Genomic DNA, 25504 nt, shown 5'->3' on the forward strand with positions numbered 1-25504 from the left:
GTGTTTCCTTCCCTTTTGTTTCCTCCCCACTACCCTCTAGATTGTAAGCCCGCAAGGGCAGGGACCTCCCCCTAGTGTTTCTCATACTGCTGTTATTTTAACATATGTACATGTACCAACCACATATCAACTATGTATGTATCTGTATTTACTCTATTCAATGTCATGATGGTACAGTGTCTTGTATTTCTTATGTATATTTGTTCCCCATTATTTGTTTGTACTATGTACAGCGCTACGGAAGATGTTGGCGCTATATAAATAAAAAATAATAATAATAATAATAATACTGGATAAAATTGTGATCTTCCTTTCAACTGTGTGGTGATATATTTTTCCGTGTTATTCAACACGCTGTTTTTTAACCACTTTGTCCTCCTTGACGTATAAAAACGTCAAGGAGGACAGGCGCGCTCCTGCGGCCGATCGCGCGCGTGCACGCGCACTCCCGGCCGTGGAGTCGGTAGCCACGGAATCAATGTATCGGGCTAGGGAGCCCGATCATTGATTCCTCTCCCACGCTGAAAAAGCGACAGCTTCTCTCGGAAGCTTCGCTCTTTCTGAAGCTGTGTCCCTCTAAGCGTACATTGTACGCTTAGAGTGACGTCAAGTAAAAAAAATCGAGATTGCCATCTTGTGGCCAAAAAGTAAAACTACAAGTAAATACCCAAAAACATTACAATACACCAATATTTCCCCAAATAAAACACTTTTATATCCCACCCTCCCAAAAATGCCCACATAAAATGTTTAATAAAAAAAACATTACTATAAAAAAAAAAAACATAAATATTTACCTAAGGGTCTAAACTTTTTAAATATCTATGTAAAGATGAAATATTTCTCTCTATTTTTTTTTATAAGCTTGTAAATAGTGATGTATGCAAAACGGAAAAAATGCTCTTTTATTTCCAAATAAAATATTGTCGCGATACATTGTGATAGGGACATAATTTAAATGGTGAAATAACCGTGACAAATGGGCAATAACAATACGTGGGTTTTAATTATGGAGGCATGTATTATTTTAAAACTATAATGGCCGAAAACTGACAAATAATGAATTTTTTCATTTTTTTTCTTATTCTTCCTGTTAAAATGCATTTACAGTAAAGTGGCTCTTAGCAAAATGTACCCCCCAAAGAAAGCCTAATTGGTGGCGGAAAAAACAAGATATAGATCAGTTCATTGTGATAAGTAGTGATAAAGTTATAGGCTAATGAATGGGAGGTGAACATTGCTCGGATGCATAAGCTGAAAACGACTGAGATGTTAAGTGGTTAATATATTATGCATTGTTTTCTTGTTTCAATTTATTTTTTATCTTTATATTTATGTTATTCATCATACATCATTTTATTATTATTTTATATGTGGTACCTTGCTAAACACAATTGTCCTCCCCAAATAGTGCTTTTGACCATGCTTTAAAATTTTCGGCCACTTGAGGGCAGCAAAGCACACTATACTCTAATCAGCCCAACTCTTTGTTAAATGTTAGTATATTTGCCCCTTAGATATTCTTTGTATCCTCTTATTGTGCTATTTTTCCGTTTATATATTTTGTATCAAATGGTTACAGGGCCTCTTTGCCCAATTTCAATATGGGCGCCTCTCCAGTGCCCACTCTACTGCTCTTGCGCAGTATCCATCCCATAGGCGATCTTAAGCACCGCATTTTACGTCCATTACCACCCATGTGATGCGTCAATGTTGACGCATGCGCTCTCTTGTTATAGGCACGGTGGGACATTATCGTCACACCGCACGGCCGAGCTCCTACGTGATGCATCAATGTTGACGCATGCGCCCTTAGCATATACGCGTGGTGCAACATTATCGTCACACCACGTGGTTAAACACACCTACTGGCAGCGGATTGGCCAGCAATCCGCCGCCATCTCGCACGCTGGGCCCATGCGCATTTTCATCCTCCCCACTATACGCTGTTCTCGGCGCACCATTTACATGTTTACAGGTGGCAGCAGCTCATAGGCTCCCCACACTATTTGCCTCTCTGCATGGCAGCAGCTCATTGGCTGTCTGCCCAGTTACCATGGTGCCTAGCGCCGCCCAGCAAAGCCCTCCCTGCTTCCTGATTGGCCCTTTTGCCACTATTCATGTACATAAAGAACTGAGCATCCTCATTACATTACCGAGGCACTATACTTGCTACTGCTGAAATACTGGTGAGTCTTTTTTTAATTATAATATCCTGTTGCACCCCCTTTTTTTCCCCTACACGTTTCCACATACCTTTTACCTGTGCATTGTGGTTTTTGATTACTTTTTAATTTACCCTATATTTAATTTAGTTTTACCTCACCTTAGGTCCCACTTTGTATTGCCACACCAGCTCCTTTTCACAGCTCCACCTCCGGTTTTCTACTACCCACTCTGGGCATACATGTCCACAAGACTACACTATCACATATGTTTATATGTTTATTTGTATTCTTGCTTATACTGTATATCTAAATGCCTATTTCTGCAGTGATGTTATAGCCCTGTTCATTGTTTGCTATTTACAGTTGTCCCCACTTAATGCCTGATTAAACGGGCTTGGCCTGCGAAACGCGTTGCACCTTTGGGGTACCGTATAATAAATGTGTTTGTTACTATACAGACAGTGTTTCGTGTCTGCTTTCTGGAGGTAAGCCCACCACTTCCTCCAAACAATTTTTAAGAATAGTATCCGATTTTATCCTGCTGGCGCCTCTGTTTTTCATACTGATACTCATTTTAATTGTTTAGAGACCACTAAATAACCACCCATCCAATGAGCCACCATGCCTATTAAGGGCAACACTGAGGGCAACACACATAGTTTTTCCATCTTCCTGATCCCTCCTCGCCAACCTCACTACTGAACTATGTTTCTGCAACCGGAGTTTCAGATCGTTCTTCGTCTGCCCAACGTATTGCCATCCGCATGGAAATTGAATCAAGTAAACCATGGCACATGTTTTGCAGTTAATAAAGGTGTTAATAAAGAACCGCTTTTCTGTATGTTTATTGAGAACAAACTATGTTTTCCGCATATTTGGGCATATATTATGATTTCCAAAAGGGAAGCTCCCCTTGATAGTTAAGCCTGGGCTGGGTCGTTCAAGTTGACAACTGCAGAGAATATTTTTTAATGTTGGTGCTCTCTTAGTTGTTAGACTCGGATAATCAGTGAGGAAAGGTCTTAAATCACTGTCATTCTTCCCAATGTTTGGCCAAAAGTTGGCGTAGTTGTCTCCATTGAGTTTTATATGGGGTGGTGATTCTGATTTTATTGTCTCTTAGTCTTATGTTTGGGACGTAAACGATCTATCCTAGGTGTGGCCCTCGCCCTCCTATTTGCCTTTTTAATACACTTATATGGGTATCCTCTATTCTGGAATCTCTGCTTGAGGATAATGGCTTCCCTCTCAAATTCTTCAATCTCTGAACAGTTTCGTCGGAGTCTTATAAATTGTCCAGTCAGAATATTCTGTTCAAGATGAGTCATATGATATGAATTGTACTGTATCCAACTGTTCACCGCAGTGTGTTTTCGATATATCGAGGTTGTCAATTCTCCACTCAGATTTTTTCTGATAGTGAGATAAAGAAATTAAATCTCTGATTCCAAAATCCTATATGCCAGGAAAAGATTTAAATTATTATTGTTCAGAATCTCAAAAAAATCAATACAAGATTCCCGAGGGCCCTGCCACAGGATGAACAGATCATCTATGAACCAGGAACCACCCCAAAATAAAGGGGTGGAACCGGTTCATATACTCCGACTTTACAACCTTGTGCTCCCACCACCCAAGGAACAGGTTGGCAACCGATGGTGCACACTTAGGCGAGTCAAAGAAGTTATGCGACAAAACAAAAGCAAGCAAGTCAAGGATGAACAACTTCCTGTGTCTAGGGATATTACTCATTTCGTCGCTTGAAGACCTTCACTGTGCCCTATGTTATAATAAAGCGACTCCACGTCGCAAGTCACCAATAGCACATCATCTGGGATATTTAGACAGTCGAGATGGTTTAATAGATCACCAGAGTCACGTATATATGAATCAAGGGTCATGACCATAGGTTGCAGGTAATAATCTATAAATTGGCATGCCTTCTCTGTAAGACTGCCAATCCCAGATGTGATGTGCCACCCTGGTGACTTAAGGGTATTTTTGTGCACTTTGGGCAACATGTAGAAAGTGGCCACTACCAGATGTTTTCTTAATATAAACTGTTGCTCTTTATCAGTAACTAGTAGACCCAAGGTATTTTTTCTACCGCTGCCGCCAGTACGCATGCGCGTGCATGCACTCGCCTCGCATGCACTCGGCGCCCCCGCGCACGCCCGCAAATGCTGCATGCGCGCCTGCACCCGCTCGCCACACCCTCCTCGCTCACCCCACCCACCTCACCTGCCTCGCTCCCTGCACCCGTCCAGCTATCCGTACTGTGCACATGCGCAGTAGCAAATAACAGGGACATGTGGACAGCTGGACGCAGCAACACAGGGAGATTATTATAGAGGATTATCCCCTCAAATCTCGCAGAATCCAAGATTTGGATGAGCTGTTGTTGAAAGTGTTTAATCGGATCACTCCTTAATCTGCAATAGAAATCCTTATTCTCAAGTTGCCTGTAGGCTTTTTCTAAATAGAGGTCACGGGGCCACACCACAACATTGCCCCCCTTATCAGCCTCTTTGATAATAACATCTTGCCTGGCTTTCAGGGAGTTAAGGGCCATCCTTTCATCAGGGCTGAGGTTGTCAGCATAGACCCATCTACCATGTCCCAATTTTTGTAGGTCTCTGCAGACCAAATCAAGAGTATATACAGTATATATTGCTAATTATTTTAATCTTAATGCTCCCTGTCATGTTTATATTGAAATTACAACAAATAAAAAATGTGTGCATCAACCAAGTAAAATCTGATAAATCTGGCTTTGAAAATTTGGCCTAATTGGCTAATCACGAGACATTGCTCATGCAGCATCTGGGTCTCATTGTGCGGTCTTCTTTATCCTCCAGGTGGGTGCACAATCGGATACTCCTATACACATATATGAAATAATATTGTTTGGGTCTATTGCATTAGACACTCCATTGAGGCGTGCAGCACCATTGTGTCTGCCTCCATTCTGTATATGGGCTTCAGTGATTATTGTATACCGTATCCTGAGGTTTATCTGGCAAAATAGATACAGATTGTATCAGGTTATTTAATCCGCACTACTGATGTACCTTTTTGCTGTCCCCAATTTTTAAATGTTTTTATTGTGATTTCCCTAAATAAAGATTATTATCATTTTGTATGGAGCTGGATTAGTTTATGATTTATTATGTCATGGATGTCTTTGGTTTATAAACGGTGTCATTCAGACCAGGCATCCACCTCAGCTAATCCACCTCCAGTAATGAAATCATAAAATTGATGTTATACTTTCTTATTGCATTACTGAAGTTCATTTTATGTTATTATTATTATTATTTTTATTATTTAGTATTTATATAGTGCTGACATCTTCCACAGCGCAGTACAGAGTATATATGGTCTTGTCACTAAACTGTCCCTCAGAGGGGCTCACAATCAAATTCCTGCCATAGTCATATGTCTAAGTATGTATCGTGTAGTGTATGTATTGTAGTCTAGGGCCAATTTAGGGGAAGTGAATTAACTTGTCTGTATGTTTTTGGGATGTGGGAGGAAACTGGAGTGCCTGGAGGAAACCCACATAGACACAGGGAGAAATTACAAACTGGGATTCTGCTACAATGTCTACCCCATCAACATCCAGATGAGAAAGTCAAGAAAGAGCTGCGAAGGAAAAGTAGCCAGTCTTTCCCTGAGAACAGATCAAATAACGTTAAATATTTAAACATTGCAAAGGGGCATTTATTGATAATAAAATATGCAAAATGTATAAAAGCGCTCACAAAACATACAAATATAAGTTGTAACAACAATAAAGGCCCCTTAGGGCAAACTGGAGACTGGATAAACACCAGAACACAATAGTTGCGGTGGAGCGCTAGCCTATTGAACAGTTCAAATATAAATGGATGATAGAAAACAGCGCTCAGAAATCCAGTCCCTCAGGCCGCTCCATCTGGTGAGTCGTTCTGCTTTGGGGGGGGGGGGGTATCACCACTCCCCTCACCTTGCAACTTACCCTCATCTATGAACTGTGATTACCTATTACTGTGAAGATCATCTAAGGCTGTTGCCTGAGGGACTGGATTTCTGAGCGCTGTTTTCTATCATCCATTTATATTTATTGATAATAGAATATATTTTTTTGCTGGAAAGAAAGTGGAAGAGAAGCCAATGGGCATAAATATTTAGTAGAACTAGTAATGAACATTAAAAACTGGAGATTAGCAGCCAGAAGAGTAATCAAGTGGTGGGCTAGAATTATCATGAATACTTAATGGTTATGTACAGCTGGGAAAGCATCAACAAATTCATTCAAACTGGAATCAAGTTACAAGTCTTCCATACAAATAAGGAAGTTGTCAATTTAGCAAAACTGCAGAACCAGCTGTGTGTTTCCATTGATGCAAATTTACCTACGTGATCCGATGCGATGCAACGCGGGAGAAATTATGGATATCATGCTGCAGTTTTCCTCAGCACACATCTGAGTCCCCATAGCCGCCGATGGGAAGCTGCATGTCAGCGCATCCAGTTATACAGAAGACAACTGGAAGTACTTGCCGAGGGATGCGAGGCGATGCGGCGATCGTCTCGCATCCAAAATGCCAGTGGAAATTAGTCCAAGTTTTAAAAAAGAGTGCTTAGAAGCCACTTCTTTTGCCTTATACAGCCCTTTCAACAGGTTGAGAACATTAAACTGAACACAACAAAATTTAAAAATGGGAAGGATCTCTTCACTAAACCACCCTAAAATGCACAAGGTAAAGTACATGAACTTCCAAAATGGTGTGGTACTGAAGAAGAGTTAGGGCCGGTTCACACTTGCGGTTCCCTGCCAAACGGACCGGATGACCTGACCGGATCCGGATCGGAACCGTACGGTTCTGATCCGGATTCGGTCAGGTTGCATCAGGTGTTCATCAGGATGCGATCCGGATCCGTTTGGCAAAAGATAGTAGAAACCGAATAAAAATGTTGGGGTCTGGGAGGTCAGCAGAAGGTGGACCTGTGGAATCAGGCCCTCCGCTGTTTAGCACTCACCTCCACCTCCGACATACTGCCAACAACTCCAGCACGTTTAAAGTCACTGCTGCTCCACTCCAAAATGCTTGCCCATGTGTCCCCATCCAAAATCGCCGCTACAATACGCATAGGAAGTGGGGTAGAACATCCGGATTTTTAGCCAGTGTGTTGTGCGCTCTCCGGTTCTCATTGGTTTGTATTGGCCGGATGGTGCAGTCCGGCTCCGCTCCGGATACGGCTGCCGGAGGAGCCGGACCAAAAAATAGCGCATGTTGGGTCTTATGCCGGAGTCCGGATCCGGTCCGGACGAAACGGACGCATGTGAACGGACGCATAGGCTTTCATTGCTATGCCGTGCGTCTGTTCCGTCCGTTCTGCATGCGGTCCGGCTCCGGCACGGCGATTCTGGACGGCGACCGCTAATGTGAACCGGGCCTTAGAGGTCCTGGAGACATCTGAACAAGGAATAGCGTATTAGCCAAAACAAAAAGAGAGAGTGCCACAAAAACATTTAAAGGGGCACTATGGCGAAAATTGTAAAATTTAAAATATGTGCAAACATAGACAAATTAGAAGTACGTTTTTTCCTGAGCAAAATGAGCCATAAATTACTTTTCTCCTATGTTGCTGTCACTAACAGCAGGCAGTAGAAACGTGACATGACGTGTTATGGCTCATTTTACTCTGGAAAAAATGTACTTCTTATTTGTTTATTTTGCACATATTTTACATGTTTTAATTTTTTGCCGTAGTGTTTTCTTTTAAACAAAATATGACTCCCTCCCTCAACAGGTACTATTTAAAGTTCATGGCAGTATCAGAGCTTCAAAGAGAACCAGTAGTGAATTTTGCTTTGGTTTGTTTCCTTTTTTTTTATTTGCAATAACTGATTTGTGCAAAAATATTGTACCTGTTACCAAATGATATGGTTTAGAGATGGATATCTATTTTACTAGGGATCTGGAGGGAAATGAAATGGACACCATCCGTAACTCTGTGTTTCAGGAGTGTATAACTGTCCTGTAAGTATCCCATCCAATCCACTTTAGTCATTTTAATTTACTGTATGTTTGATTAACAAACAGTATATTCAGTTTGATTCACAAAAATGTTCTCATTAACTATTATTTTCCCTTATCTGTTTTCTTTACCTGAATTATATAAAAAAAACAAAAAACTTTTAATCACCCAACAAGTAACATTTTCTTTTAGACCAGTATGCAAAGCTGACCAGAATTGAAATGTTAATACTTGTACAGTTCTTTTTTTCCTGTCAGACTCGAGAGCTGCAACCACTCACTGTGTGCTCAGTAGGCCGCCCTAGAGCGTTAGGGAGACTCGTCCAAGGACACCTTACTGAATAGATGCATGCGTTAGTCAGGATTTAAACCCTGGTCTCCTATGTCAAAAGTGGTGTTTTATTTATAAAATGTATAATATAAAATAAGCACTTTCCAATCAAAAAGAATTACTCTAATTAATTCAGTATTGCGTTCTTTAACTCATTTATAATAATATAATAGTTTTGGTTTTGGGCGCTTAAAGCAATACTGAAAAAAAAAATGTTAGATATTCACCTAGCAGTGGCTGGAATGTGTACTGGTTAAGGGCTCTGACGCTCTAGACCAGGGTTCATATCTCAGCTCTTCCTGTTCTGTAAACAAGCACCTATTCAGAAAGGAGACCTTGGGCAAGACTCCCTAACACTGATACTGCCTGCTGAGTGTGCCCTAGTGGCTGCAGCTCTGGCGCTTTGAGAAAAGCACAATATAAATGTTCTGTGTCTTGTCTTGGAGAGGCAAGGAGCCCATATAGCCTTCTCTCCATCCCCTCGTTCCACTTCTGTCCCCCGTTGAATTTTTGTGCCCACAGGTTTTTTTATCGGCAGGCTTCCGAAGCAGTTGCAACCCCAAGTTTAGATACACACATGTAACAGATCCAGTCAGCTTATAAATAGCAGTGGAATTCACTGTCCAGAATGTTCTGAAGCAAACCACACAGGGCTGGTTCTAGCTCCTATGGGTCCTGACCCCCCACACCCACCCCCCAGTATAGGTAGCCAGATGTGTCCCCCTCACATCTGGGGGCAGTCTAGGCTGTTTAAGTAGCTTCCTTACCCAAGTAAAGATTAATAGATGTCTCCCCAGTATTGATAAATAAGCCCCCTCCACCTGGGAATAGATAGCAAGGATACAACTCACCTGTCAGTGCCGCGGGCACTTCACCACATTTTCTCCATGTTGCACAACTCCAGCGTGTCTCCTCCAGCGGCGCAGTAATGAAAGCCACCACTGAAAGGCATCAGAAAGGAGACGCTGTGACTGTGTGAAGTGGAAAAGACTTGCTGAAGTTCTCGCCAATTCTGACAGGTGAGTTGTAACTTTGTCTTCCATTGCTCACCACATGGCCGGACAAGGGGGAACACTCGAGGAGACCCTGCCTCGTTTCTCTGCCTGTCACATATACACTGCGGTACCTGGCAGATGGCTGGACAAATCACATTTATGGAGGATGCTTTGGGGGTCGCTGTGGACTCTAAGTCCTCCATAAAAAGGCCTCCTTGCCTTAATTGTAGCGCCGTCCCTGAGACGAGAACAGACAACAATAGACATGTACGAAACAGGAAAGCATGGGCACTTTCTGCAAGTCCATTTGTCCACTGTTAAAAAACAGCACCATTATAGGCGGCAATGTTAAAAGCTGCGATCAGCGGCTAAATATGGTACAGTGCAGGCATGGGCAAACTTGGCCACCCAGCTGTTAAGGAACTACAAATCCCACAATGCATTTGCCTTTATGAGTCATGACTGTGGCTGTCAGACTCCTGCAATGCATTGTGGGACTTGTAGTTCCTCAACAGCTGGAGGGCCAAGTTTGCCCATGCCTGGTACAGTGGGTTGCGAATGTTTGGGCAACCTTGTTAATCATCATGATTTTCCTGTATCCAACAACCAACAAATCGTTGGTTGTTATGATAAAAAATGTCAGTTAAATATATCATATAGGAGACACACATAGTGATATTTGAGAAGTGAAATGAAGTTTATTGGATTTACAGAAAGTGTGCAATAATTGTTAAAACAAAATTAGGCAGGTGCATACATAAAAGAAATGAAATTGATATTTAGTAGAGCCTCCTTTTTCAGAAATTACAGTGTCTAAATGCTTCCTGTACGTTCCAATGAGAGCCTGGATTCTGGTTGAAGGTATTTTAGACCATAGCTCTTTACAAAACATTTCTAGTTCATTCATGTTTGATGGCTTCCGAGAATGGACAGCTCTCTTTAACTCACACCACAGATTTTCAATTATATTCAGGTCTGGGGACTGAGATGGCCATTCCAGAATGTTGTACTTGTTCTTCTGCATGAATGCTTTAGTGGATTTGGAGCAGTGTGTAGGGTCATTGTCTTGTTGAAAGATCCAGCCCCGGTGCAGCTTCAGCTTTGTCACTGAATCCTGGACATTGGTCTCCAGAATCTGCTGATACTGAGTGGAATCCATGCGTCCCTCAACTTTGACAAGATTCCCAGTCCCTACACTGGCCACACAGCCCCACAGCATGATGGAACCACCACCATATTTTACTGTAGGTGGCAGGTATTTTTGTTGGAATTCTGTGTTGTTTTTCCTCCATACATAATGCGCCTTGTTACGCCTAAGTAAACAATTTTAGCTTCATCAGTTCACAGCACCTTATTCCAAAATGAAGCTGGCTTGTCCAAATGTGCTTTAGCATACATCAAGCAGCTCTGTTTGTGCTGTGGGCTTCCTCTGCATCACTCTCACATACAGCATCTCCTTGTGTAAAGTGCGCCAAATGGTTGAATGTGCACAGTGACTCCATGTGCAGCAAGATGATGTTGTAGGTCTTTGGTGCTGGTCTGTGGGTTGACTCTGACTGTTCTCACCATTCATCGCTTCTGTTTATCCAAGATTTTTCTTGGTCTGCCACTTTGAGTCTCAACTTGAACTGAGCCTGTTCTATTTCCTCAATATGTTCCTAACTGTGGAAACAGACAGCTGAAATCTCTGAGACAGCTTTCTGTATCCTTCTCCTAAACCATGATGGTGAACAATCTTTGTCTTCAGGTGATTTGAAAGTTGTTTTGAGACCCCCATGTTGCTACTCTTCAGAGAAATTTAAAAGAGGAGGTAAACTTAAAATTGACCCCCTTAAATACTCTCAAATTATCATAATTGAATTCACCTGTGTATGTAGGTCAGGGGTCTCTGCGCTTACCAAGCCAATTTGAGTTCCAATATTTAGTTCTAAAGGTTTTGGAATCAATAAAATGACATTCCAAAACCTTCAACCCGAATCCAGACAGAGGCTGTAATTTCTTCAAAAGGAGGAACTACTAAATATTGATTTAACTTATTTTTTATGGTGCCCAAATGTATGCACCTGCCTAATTTTGTTTAACCAATTAACCTTCCTGGACGCAAAACTTACGTCCAGGAGGCCATGTGCGCTCGCGCGCGTGAACGCGTGCTCGCGGCCCGCGGTTCGTTAGCCAGGCAATCAGTGAATCGGAATATGGTGCCCGATCACTGATTCCTCTCCCCCGCAGAAAAAGCGACAGCTTCTCTCGGAAGCTTCGCTTTTTCTGGCTCTAGCTTCCCCAAGCGTCTCTCTAAGCGTACATGTTACGCTTAGAGTGACGTCACCTAAACAAACTCATGGCTGCCATCTTGTGGCCAAAAAGTAAAACTACACCTAAATGTAAAAAAATAATAAATTACACATATATTTACATTTAAAAATTACAATTTACATCCCACCCTCCCAAAAATACCCACATAAAATGTTTAATAAAAAAAAATATTACAATTAAAAAAAAACGTAAATATTTACCTAAGGGTCTAAACTTTTTAAATATGAATGTAAAGATGAAATATTTATATATTTTTTTAAATTATAAGTTTGTAAATAGTGATGGATGCAAAACGGAAAAAATGCACTTTTATTTCCAAATAAAATATTGTCGCCATACATTGTGATAGGGACATAATTTAAACGGTGAAATAACCGTGACAAATGGGTAAATACAATACATTGGTTTTAATTATGGAGGCATGTATTATTTTAAAACTATAATGGCCGAAACTGAGAAATAATTAATTTTTTCCGTTTTTTTCTTATTCTTCCTGTTAAAATGCATTTACAGTAAAGTGGCTCTTAGCAAAATGTACCCCCCAAAGAAAGCCTAATTGGTGGCAGAAAACAACAAGATATAGATCAGTTCATTGTGATAAGTAGTGATAAAGTTATAGGCTAATCAATGGGAGGTGAACATTGCTCGGATGCATAAAGTGAAAACGACTGAATGCGAAGTGGTTAAACAATTATTGTACACTTTCTGTAAATCCAATAAACTTCATTTCCCTTCTCTAACATCACTGTGTGTGTCTCCTATATGATTTATTTAACCAACTATTTATACAGGAAAATCATGACGATTAACAAGGTTGCCCAAACTTTTGCATCCCACTGTGAATGGTAGAGCAGACATCAGCCACTTATAGTTGCTTTTTACCATTCAAAGCTCCCACTATTTACCTTTTATAGACTGATAATCATGGCGGAAATATCAAGAAGCAGGGGTCTTTAGTGTTAGGAGTGTGTGTGGGGGGGTCAGTAGGGGTAAATGTTAGGCACTGGGCTGGTTAAGGTTAGGCACCAGGTGGGGTTAAGGCTAGTCATGGGGTTTAAGATTAGGCACCAGCAGGGGAGGTTAAGGTTAGGCACCACTAGGGGGTGGTATGGTTAGGCTTCACCAGAAGTACCACTGGGGAAGGTTAAAGGGACACTTAAGGCAACTTAAACAAAATAGTTTTACTCACCTGGGGCTTCTACCAGCCCCCTGCAGCTGTCCGGTGCCCTCGCAGTCTCGCTCCGATGCTCCTGTCCCTCGCCAGCAGCCACTTCCGTTTTCGGAGACAGGCGCCGACTGGCCTGGGAACGCGAGCGATTCTTCACGTTCCCGGCCGAAATAACAGTATAGAGGGCGCTATTGCGGCCGGGAACGCAAAGAATTAATCGCGTTCCCAGGTCTGTCGCCGAAAACGGAAGTAGTTGCCGGCGGGACCAGGAGAATCCGAGCGTGACTGCGTGGGCACCGGACAGCTGCAGGGGGCTGGTAGAAGCCTCAGGTGAGTAAAACTCATTTTTTTAGGTTACCCTCATTTTTTTAGGTTACCTTAAGTGTCCCTTTAAGGTTAGACTGCACCAGGGGGGTCTTAGAGTTTGGCGTCGGTAGAGGGAGGGTTTTATGTAAGAGTAGGGCTAGATTAGGTCATAGTAGAATATAGGTAAATATTACAGATATTTTACTATTGGAATTAAGTAGTAAAATATTGGTAATTTTACCGATATTCTACTAGAAGCTATCTCTGACACCTCCAGATCCATTTTTAGATGTCCATTTTTATGCCCTGAGATCAATTTCCCACCCTGAAAAAGTTCTTAAAAGGCACATGTTCCCCGTTATTGTGTGAGGGTTAAGTGAAACAGAATGTGAAAATATACACTAAAAAAAGCATTTTCAAAGTTGGGAATTCTGCTACTCCCAGAGACATGCCAGTTTAACAATGACATAAACTTAATGTCTATTTAGCAATAAGGACATATTATGATGCTTTTATAAATGATGAATGTGTGTTTAGCTGTTCAGTGACTGTTACTGTACACACATCCAGCAATTATAAACCTGACGCACACATTGGTCAAAGAAATGTGTAGTAAGCCGCACGTATAATCTCTTCTCTTTCTACCAAAGTTTATACTACACAGGAGGATAAGTGCTTCTGTAAGAAACACACTTCACTCACCAAACTGCAGGGAAGTTGTCAAATTTAGACACTGAAAAAGCCAGTAACTAACTAGTGAAACATTTTGTGAATTTTTATGGGTCAAAGAGCAAAATAAGTTTTATGGAATTATATGTGGATAGATCCAATATAAGTGAGTGATACTAAAATGGCTCTTAAAATCTTCCTAAATCTCCTATTTGCTAGCAAGAGCTACCTACCTTGCAGTAAGCTACATTAACAGTCATGGATATTATCTGAATAGTATTGCACAGCAAGTGTAAAAGTGGCCATACATCAGGCAACTTGGCGGCTGATCAACCATCTGATTGGATTATTATAATCGAATCGGAAGAAAATCAGTGCCGCTAAGAGCATGCCCGATCGATGAGGCAACCAATTTCAGGGCGAAATTGGTCACCGGTATCAATCAGACATACTGTAAGATGCAGAGCCTACGTGTTTGGCGGTAACAGCATGCGATGTTGGGATGAGCACCAAACGTGACTGTGTCCCCGGCGCTGTCTCCACACTGCCTCACATGCACGCGCCCCAAGTGGTTACCTGTGTGATGTCACACACGCGCCCACGTTACCCTGGCAACCATGTGGGGGTATGTATGTGAGGCAGTGCTGAGACGTCACCAGCACCGGACACTAAAGTATTCACTAGGGGGGATAGCGGCGGGGCAAGGAGATAGCATCACTAGGCCAATTCCCGCAAGACTCCATGCTGAAATCGGTCTGCGGTGTAGTGGCAGCTGACAGATCTCTCTGATCAGAGTCATTCAGAGAGAGATCCGTCTCTTGGCCAAATCTGTCCATCATTTCTAGATGTGTGGCCAAGTGAACCTTAACTGAGGAAACAAAGTTTCACTTACCTGGGGCTTCCACAAGCCCCCTGAAGACATCCTGTGCTCACATCGGGTCAAACCGATCCTCTGTTCCCCCGCAGCCAGGTAGTTTCATTTTCCATGCATCCTTGGTCGCACTCCTGTCGCTGTTGCCGTCCTGCACATGTGCAGTACGTGTACTATGCATATGTATCTATGTAATAGTCGTACTGCGCATCTGTAGGATGGCCACGGCGAAGGGAGTGTAGGCGCACGGCTAGGGCAGTGAAAATACTGGCTGCCAGGGAACAGGGGATCGGTTTGTCCCGACGTGGGCACAGGAAATCTTCAGGGGGCTGGTGGAAGCCCCAGGAAAGCGAGACTTGTTCATGTTTCCTCAGTTAAGGTTCACTTTAAAGCCGGTTTCATATTTGAGGCTGGTGCCGCAGTGCGATGCTCCGCCCCCCTCACATCGCACCACAACACAAAAAAATATATATGACTATGCAGCAAAGTGCACCAAGGGTCATATGCACAGCGCAGCTCTCCCTCCCCACCGCACGCTGCTTGTATGACCCCCCACACCCTTCGCTGCCTATTGCTGCCCCTTGCGCAGTGCCATACACCCAGCTGGACAGGAAGTGTGTCATTTGGATTGCTGGCTTCCTAGTCGTATGTGCATTGTTCCACGCAAGTGCTCCGCACCGCTGGTGCCAACAAATTTAAAATTCCTGCAATGTGCGTTGACTTCAATGCATTCTGCCATCGCTTCAGTGCATTCACGCGGTAACACACTGACTTTTTGACAATATAGGTGCCCAGATTATGAATGGCTAAATACAGCTTGCTAGGGAACTGAAAGTAAGTATGTACAAAAAGGAGAAGTATATTTCCTTCAAATAGCACCACTGACTGATATGTCAAAAGGACATCTGAAATGACTCAAGTTCCACCAATATGCATATTTTCAAAAGTTTACATAATTTTATTGAGCATAGCCATCAAAAGACAAATCAGAACCTATAAAAACAATTACCGCTAAAAACAAACGCAGGGACAAGGAGGATCCATACCACACACAAAGGCCTCAATTCTGATAGGCTTAGCGTCTGTTTTACCGCATACTCAATTTTACCGCAAGCGATAAAATCAGCTTGCTATGCTGTTAGGTTTTAGTCAGAATTTACAGCATGCTGTAAATTAGGTCATAAAATGTGCAGTAATTTTGTGGTATTTTAACAAAAATCAGAATTCTCATGAAAAATACCTCCCTGTACCTGGTGGTATAGTCAATTTGTATGCATTTAGCATTTTTGTAATAAAGTTTCTATTTTAGTGAAGTTCCTATTCAGGCCGTGTAATAGAAAAAAATTGTAGAAATAAAACTCCAAATATTCACCGATTTATTTATTTATTTTATAGGTGATGCCTATAAATACACTTTCCATGGGTTCCTACAAAATGAAATACACCCCCTCCCCCCCAAAAAAAAACACCTTCCAAAGACTATATAGTAGCTTATGGAAAACAATGAAATTATTATTCTTTACCACATGCTTACCACTGGAATACCACATTTTTCCCACATTTTCCGCACTTTCACCTGTACTTCTAGGCTTAGTATCATATGGGAAGGGATGAGAATGTCTATAAATGCAGTACTTGGTGGGATAATTTCATTTTGAGAATGGGAAGATTTTGTTATCATGCAGTTGTAATATGGCGTGGACACAGTGCTACGTGATGAGAGGCAAGGGGTGGGAGTGATGTGAAGCAAGGGGTCCTGCGCACCTGGCTGGGGGTTCTGCGGTGAGTGCATAGCGGCGGGGGTGCATGGCGGGGGTGCATTAAAAATAATCAGTGGTTTCAATCTGCCGGTCTCATTTCAGCCTAGAAGAAGTAGCATCTAAATGTGAAGATTTTATTTAAGCATGTGTGTTGGTAACTTTAGAATGTGCTGAGACTTTCCTAATTACTCATCAAATCATCTGAGCATTTTTCATTGAACACCATCCATCACTCTAAATAGAGAGATAATAATTTGGAGAGGTAAACCATAAGTCCATTCCGACAAGCAGCTCCTTCCTGTAACAACTGCTTTATCTCTTCATATAACTGTCAGCACCAGCACTACTGTACTGTCCATGAATTCTAATGCTAAGCCAAGCTTATGCTCTTCATCTCTGCATAGTTTTCCAATGACACAAAATACTGTACTTTGTGGAGAATTTATGTGTGTATCAAACCAAGTAACACCTGCCAAATCTGGTTTTGCAAAATTGGCCTAATTGGCTACTCACGAGACATAGCTCATGCAAATATGCATTTGCTTTTGCATGCCAAAGTTTGCAGGGTTAAAACGAATACCGCAAAGTGGTTGCCCTGCGGCAATTAGTTCATGCTACATTAGCATTATCCAGGAGCGCCATGGGAGGCTTCCCAATGCCCCCATACAACCGGGGTGCCTTTATGCTTAGGGTCGTTGTCCTGCTGAAAGGTGAACCTCCGCCCCAGTCTCAAGTCTTTTGCAGACTCCAAGAAGTTTTCTTCCAAGATTGCCCTGTATTTGGCTCCATCCATTTTCCCATCAACTCTGACCAGCTTCCCTGTCCCTGCTGAAGAGAAGCACCCCCAGAGCATGATGCTGCCACCACCACATTTGACAGTGGGGATGGTGTGTTCAGAGTGATGTGCAGTGTTAGTTTTCCGCCACACATAGCGCTTTGCATTTTGGCCCAAAAGTTCCATTTTGATTTCATCTGACCAGAGCACCATCTTCCACATGCAGTAATTACAGAGGTGCCAGCAGAATAAAATGAGAACCAATATAAAAACAATAAAATCGGGGGGGGGGGGGGGGGGGGGTGAACTTACCTCCCCAGAAGCCAAACACAACTACTGTGACAAGTATAGACAAAAATTTAATCTGTACTCCAGAAAAATAATTGCAACGCATTTTGCGGGTCTCAAGCCTGCTTCCTCAGGCAAAATACAAGAAAGGAGCAGCTGTAATGCATAAATAAAAGACCATCTGCAATGCATATATCATTAAAAAGACACATAGATAACACATAGAAATTATAAACAAATATATAAAAACTAAAAAACACATAAAAAACATAAAAAAGCAGGATATGCCTACTTCTCCAGTTGGAACACTTTCCTTTGTTTGTACAATATTAAAGATTCCTTATAGATGCATAAGTGCAAATGTCCATAGATTGTATTGTTCCATATCTCTCCCTATATTATATATCCTGTTATCTCTAGAGTAGTGATATGGGTCTTATATTTATTCAACTTTTTTACTCTTGTACTTTTATTATTTTCTATTTATGCCCCACCGCAGTATAAACATAAAGAAAGGCAGTTCTTACCTCAGAAGTTGTGCATTTAGGTGCATCGCCTCTGTTGCGAGCGGGCGCCGCACTGACATCTAAAATACTATACGGCTAATCCCTTAATGCCAAGCCGGCGGGAGTTCTGATTAGGGGGAGTGGTCTGAGTGGAAAATTCCGCTCGATACAGCGCTGATTGGGTCCATGCGCTTAGGCGGAAGTACGCCAACTATGGGCGCATACACTACGGCCGCCATTTTGGAAGAGTGCCCCATCGGAGTGGAAATCTCCACTCCTTCTAATAGGAATAGACAGGATTGCGTGCGGTTGAGCTGAAGTGCGCCACTTATGGGCACATTAACCGCGGCCGCCATTTTGGATGTGGGCCTGTCCTGGGAGGGGTTCTCTGTCCCGGCCTCCTGAATGGGAATACCATTGTGTGCTGCTAAACGGAAGTGTGTCATGCTAAGGGCACACCTACCGCGGCCGCCATGTTAAAATAGGGCATGGTTAGGAAAGCTTATGTACCTATATACACATGTTGGGAGAAATGCAAGCATGATACATCTGTACTATTCAGTATGTGAATGCAGACATACAATTACATTCACAATAAAGGACATATAGGGACATACAAAAAAGGAACCTAAAAACATATATATGAAGGGGGAGGAATATGTAAAAAATAAAGAATACATAATAAATAAGTGATCATACTAGATACATATAGTTATATAATTTAGGGTTAAAAGAGAGCAACTGTGAGCTAATCTCTATATTACTGTACTCAGACTATTATAGACATACATTCCGACCCTTGTTTGGCAATGATCAAGCCAGATAGGGTGTGTATCTGTACACACACCAGAACCAGAACACACACCAGAACCTACATCAGAACTCATACAGAAAATTCATATACAGAAAAAAACCTTTGTGTAATGTGTATATACCACATGTACCCACACACACAAAAAACTTCTCCTATCTCTGTATACATGCAACGTAAAGAAGGGGGGGGAAGGGGAGGATAAAGGGTAGAAGGTTTTCTCTAATTGTTCATTTTGACCTATGGGAACAAGTGTTTTCAAGGTCTGGATCCAGAAGATCTCTCTGTTCTTTAGTGTTTGAAATGCATTGGTGCTCATGGGGTTTATGGCTTCTATTGCAACAAAAGAAACCTCTGCTGGATTCCTGTTGTGGGTATTGTCAAAGTGTTGAGAAAGGCTGTGATTAGGGAACCCTTTTTCAATATTGCGTCTGTGTTGTCCTATTCTGTCCCGCAATAGTTGCGTTGTACTGCCAACATACTGCAGTCCACATGGACAGGACGCCACATAAATCACAAATCTAGTTTCACAATTGATGTATTTATGGATAAGGTGAGTATTATTGTTGCTGAACGCTACAATGTGATTTGAACAGGAAATAAAACTGCAAGCCAGGCACCGCTTCTTTTGGCATGCATAACAGCCTGCTGGTTGTGAGGGTTTGGAAGTTTTTGTCTTGAATTTACTTGGGGCCAGGAGGTTTCGGAGGTTGGGTGCCCTGCGATATGTCATGACGGGTTTTGTTGGAATGGATTCACGTAAAGAAGGATCCTGTCGCAGGATCTCCCATCTGTTGGTAAGTATATCTTTAAGGGCCTTATGTTGGGCACTGTACCTCGTGATGAACCTCAGTGTGTTCTCAGGTTCTCTATGTGCAATGATATCTTTGGAAGTTGTCTCATGTGGATGTTTGGCTTTTAATCTTGCATTCTGTATGAGCTTCCTAGGATACTTGCGTTCTCGGAATTTCTTTACCAGTATTTTGGATTGTGTGTTATAATCCTTTACGTCTGTACAGTTTTTATGAATGCGTTGGAATTGATGGTATGGGGTGTTGAGAGTCCAAGGTTTATAATGAAAACTCTTGAAGTGAATATAATTATTAGAAACAACTGTTTTAAAATGTGTTTTGGTATTTATCTGTCCATGTTCATGGAACAAGACAAGGTCCAAAAAATTCATAGATATATTACTATGCTGTGATGTAAAAGACAAACCCGCTCTATTTGAATTAAGGTGGTCCAGGAAGGATGGTATACGGGATGGGTCGCCCCTCCAAATGAACACCAGGTCATCTATGTAGCGCTTGTATAGCACTATATGTTCCCAGAAGGGGTTATTATGATAAATGTATAGTTTCTCAAGTAGTCCCATGGCCAGGTTGGCATAACTGGGTGCAAAACTGCTGCCCATAGCCTGACGGTACATGGTGTCCAAAAAGGAAAAATAATTATGTGTTAAAATGAACTCCACACATTGGGTTAAGAATGTTTTTTGTATCTGTGGCATATCAGTGTCAGAGTTGAGGTAGTATTGTACTGCCTCAATCCCAAATGTATGGGAGATGTTGGTATACAATGCTGACACATCACATGTCAGCCAAGTGTACTCAGAACTCCACCCATACTCCTTGAGCAAATAAATCATATGTTTTGAATCCTTTGTATATGATTTCAATCTTTGAACATGTTTTTGTAAGTGGCGGTCCACAAATCTGGACAAATTGCAAGTTACTGAGTCAATGCCCGATATTATCGGTCTTCCGAGTGGCTTATGTAAATTTTTATGGATTTTTGGAAGTTGATAAAAATAGGGGATGGAAGGATTCTCAATCAAAATGAAACCCCGTTCCCCCTTAGTAATCAGTCCCTCCATATGAGCCTTGTTAATGAATGTTTTAAGCAAATTGTGGTATGTACGTGTGGGATCTTCCTTGAGTATTTCATAACTGATCGGGTCACTGAGGAGGCGAAGGGATTCTTTTACATAATCCTGTTTGTTCATAACCACTATACCTCCCCCTTTGTCAGCGGGTTTTATGATAAGATTAGGATTCCTTTTTAGCTGATTAAATGCTGTCTTTTCAGCTTGAGTGAGATTGGAGGGATAGTGGATGACTTCTTGGCAAAGTGCTTGAACATCCTCCAACACCAGTGCGTAAAATGTCTCTATAAAATTGCCCTTGGAGGCTGTTGGATAAAATCTGGAACATCCTTTGAGGGATGTAGTTATACATTTTTCCAATTCTAATTCTTGGTAATTTACTGTATCATTGCACATAGAAAACCTGAGAACACACTGAGGTTCATCACGAGGTACAGTGCCCAACATAAGGCTCTTAAAGATATACTTACCAACAGATGGGAGATCCTGCGACAGGATCCTTCTTTACGTGAATCCATTCCAACAAAACCCGTCATGTCATATCGCAGGGCACCCAACCTCCCTCCTGGCCCCAAGTAAATTCAAGACAAAAACTTCCAAACCCACACAACCAGCAGGCTGTTATGCATGCCAAAAGAAGCGGTGCCTGGCTTGCAGTTTTATTTCCTGTTCAAATCACATTGTAGCGTTCAGCAACAATAATACTCACCTTATCCATAAATACATCAATTGTGAAACTAGATTTGTGATTTATGTGGCGTCCTGTCCATGTGGACTGCAGTATGTTGGCCGTACAGCGCAACTATTGCGGGACAGAATAGGACAACACAGACGCAATATTGAAAAAGGGTTCCCTAATCACAGCCTTTCTCAACACTTTGACAATACCCACAACAGGAATCCAGCAGAGGTTTCTTTTGTTGCAATAGAAGCCATAAACCCCATGAGCACCAATGCATTTCAAACACTAAAGAACAGAGAGATCTTCTGGATCCAGACCTTGAAAACACTTGTTCCCATAGGTCTAAATGAACAATTAGAGAAAACCTTCTAGCCTTTATCTTCAAATCCCCCCCCCCCCCCCCTCTTTACGTTGCATGTATACAGAGATAGGAGAAGTTTTTTGTATGTGTGGGTACATGTGGTATGTACACATTCTGTATATGGATTTTCTGTATGAGTTCTGATGTGTGTTCTGTAGGTTCTGGTGTGTGTTCTGGTTCTGGTGTGTGTACAGATACACACCCTGTCTAGCTTGATCATTGCCAAACAAGGGTCGGAATGTATGTCTATAATAGTCTGGGTACAGTAATATAGAGATTAGCTCACAGTTGCTCTCTTTTAACCCTAAATTATATAACTTTATGTATCTAGTATGATCACTTATTTATTATGTATTCTTTATTTTTTACATATTCCTCCCCCTTCATATAAATGTTTTTAGGTTCCTTTTTTATATGTCCCTATATGTCCTTTATTGTGAATGTAATTGTATGTCTGCATTCACATACTGAATAGTACAGATGTATCATGTTTGCATTTCTCCCAACATGTGTATATAGGTACATAAGCTTTCCTAACCATGCCCTATTTTAACATGGCGGCCGCGGTAGGTGTGCCCTTAGCATGACACACTTCCATTTAGCAGCACACAATGGTATTCCCATCCAGGAGGCCGGGACAGAGAACCCCTCCCAGGACAGGCCCACATCCAAAATGGCGGCCGCGGTTAATGTGCCCATAAGTGGCGCACTTCCGCTCAACCGCACGCAATCCTGTCCATTCCTATTAGAAGGAGTGGAGATTTCCGCTCCGACGGGGCACTCTTCCAAAATGGCGGCCGTAGTGTATGCGCCCATAGTTGGCGTACTTCCGCCTAAGCGCATGGACCCAATCAGCGCTGTATCGAGCGGAATTTTCCACTCAGACCACTCCCCCTAATCAGAACTCCCGCCGGCTTGGCATTAAGGGATTAGCCGTATAGTATTTTAGATGTCAGTGCGGCGCCCGCTCGCAACAGAGGCGATGCACCTAAATGCACAACTTCTGAGGTAAGAACTGCCTTTCTTTATGTTTATACTGCGGTGGGGCATAAATAGAAAATAAAAAAGTGCAAGAGTAAAAAAGTTGAATAAATATAAGACCCATATCACTACTCTAGAGATAACAGGATATATAATATAGGGAGAGATATGGAACAATACAATCTATGGACATTTGCACTTATGCACGTATAAGGAATCTTTAATATTGTACAAACAAAGGAAAGTGTTCCAACTGGAGAAGTAGGCATATCCTGCTTTTTTTTTTTAATGTGTTTTTTAGTTGTTTTTTTATATTTTTTTATAATTGCTATGTGTTATCGATGTGTCTTTTTAATGATATATGCACTGCAGATGGTCTTTTATTTATGCATTACAGCTGCTCCTTTCTTGTATTTTGCCTGAGGAAGCAGGCTTGAGACCTGCCAAACGCGTCGCAATTGTTTATCTGGAGTACTGATTCAATTTTTGTCTATACTTGTCACAGTGGTTGTGTTTGGCTTCTGGGGAGGTAAGCCCCCCCCCCCCCCCATTTTATTGTTTTTATATTGGTTCTCATTTTATTCTGCTAGCGCTTCTGTAATTACTGCATATTGTTATCCACCTGGTGGATGGGTGTGAGCACCCCTTCTTTTTCCTACTACAGAGAGCGACTTCTTAGCCTGAGTGGGGACAGGCCCAATAATAGAGAGTGGTTGCCTGATATCTGGCAACCCATGTTTGTGAGTATATCTCTAATTGTTAATCACAATTTATCCCAAAATACCATCAGTAATACACTATTGGGGGCTCCCGTCTGTTTCTTCTTGTGTTTTACCATCTTCCACATGTTTGATGTGACCCCCACATGGCTTGTGGCAAACTGCAAACGGGACTTCTTATGCTTTTCTGTTAACAATGGCTTTCTTCTTGCCACTCTTCCATAAAGGCCAACTTTGTGCAGTGCATGACTAATAGTTGTCCTATGGATAGATACCCCCACCTGAGCTGTAGATCTCTGCAGCTCATCCAGAGTCACCATGGGCCTCTTGACTGCATTTCTGATCAGCGCTCTCCTTGTTCGGCTCTTGAGTTTAGGTGGACGGCCTTGCCTTGGTAGGTTTACAGTTGTGCCATACTCCTTCCATTTCTGAATGATCGCTTGAACAGTGCTCCGTGGGATGTTCAGGGCTTTGGAAATCTTTTTGCAGCCTAAGCCTGCTTTAAATTTCTCAATAACTTTATCCCTTACCTGTCTGGTGTGTTCTTTATGGTGTTGTTGCTCCCAATATTATCTTAGACAACCTCTGAGGCCATCACAGAGCAGCTGTATTTGTACTGACATTAGATTACACACAGGTGCACTATATTTAGTCATTAGCACTCATCAGGAATGTCTATGGGCAACTGACTGCACTCAGACCAAAGGGGGCTGAATAATTATGCACACCCCACTTTGCAGTTATTGATTTGTAAAAAATGTTTGGAATCATGTATGATTTTTGTTCCACTTCTCAAGTGTACACCACTTTGTATTGGTCTTTCACGTGGAATTCCAATAAAATTGTTTCATATTTGTGGCAGTAATGTGACAAAATGTGGAAAACTTCAAGGGGGCCGAATACTTTTACAAGCCACTGTAGTACTGCAAGCATTTGTTATCACAGTCTTTCAGCTAGCTAATGGTAATCAAGCCAGCTCAGGATTGAATGATTACCATTCAGCTGTGTGGAGATTTGCATGCTTGCATCCATTGGCTGATGCCAGCATAAAAATCTGCCTTTCCTTTTAGACCTCGCCCATCATAGTTTCAGCTCTGTCTAAGCTGTTACTGTGTCCTTTGATACTGTGAAATATATCTTGTCTTGTTACTTTTTAGCTCAGTTATCTTGTGGAGCTACGATTATATATTCCCCACGGGGACATATATACGTACTCCTTCTAGTGCAGAGATTTTGTATTGCCTAGCCTTGTTTGCTGTATTGCTCCATAAATACATATTCTAGTCAGCGGTTGTTATTTTTCTTGTATTCGTGCTACGATGATATATCAGTGCCGCTGATATATACATACTCGAACTGTTAATATCCTGTGTTTAGCTAGTCAGGTTTTTGCACGTTTCAGTAGGTTGTGCTTAGCGTGATCACCCGTGCTTAGCTAGCATAGTCCTGTCCTTGCGAGGTAGCCATTGTTGCGGTTGCTATTGGTTACCTCACTCTTGTCTTTGTGAATGCTTGCTGTCATTGAGGCAGTGACTAGATTAGCAAGCATTAATTCTGTCAGCCTCTGTCCTCCTAGTCCTGTCCTTGTGAGGTAGCCATTGCTGCGGTTGCTATTGGCTACCTCACTCCAGTCTGTCTTGTATCTGTCTGAATATTTGCTATCGCAAGAGCAACGCAACATCGCGCTGCGCTGCCATTGCGTCTAATTGTCCTTACAAGATTTGAGAGATTTTGTGCTCTAGAACCCTTTGCTAAGGGTGTTATTTCGGATTTGTATGCTCAATTGAATGACCCACCAGGGTCCTTTCAACACAAGTATGTCAAAAAATGGGAGACTGACCTTAAAGGGACTAAATCGAAGGAGGAATGGGAGTCGATCTGGGCTACCA

At 42.0% G+C, this 25504-nt stretch overlaps 1 protein-coding gene across 3 annotated transcripts in view; it reads left to right on the forward strand.

The window, feature by feature from the left end:
* The window catches only part of LOC137527183 (relaxin receptor 1-like), a 467519-nt gene that overhangs the window by 374417 nt on the left and 67598 nt on the right, over positions 1–25504 (forward strand). For all 3 annotated transcript variants that reach the window (XM_068247656.1, XM_068247657.1, XM_068247658.1), the window contains one exon: positions 8132–8197. In XM_068247656.1, the coding sequence (XP_068103757.1) occupies positions 8132–8197 (66 nt within the window). The remainder of the gene's footprint in view (positions 1–8131; positions 8198–25504) is intronic.

Source organism: Hyperolius riggenbachi, chromosome 8 (assembly GCF_040937935.1).
Source record: "Hyperolius riggenbachi isolate aHypRig1 chromosome 8, aHypRig1.pri, whole genome shotgun sequence".
In the NCBI taxonomy this organism is placed as follows: domain Eukaryota; kingdom Metazoa; phylum Chordata; class Amphibia; order Anura; family Hyperoliidae; genus Hyperolius; species Hyperolius riggenbachi.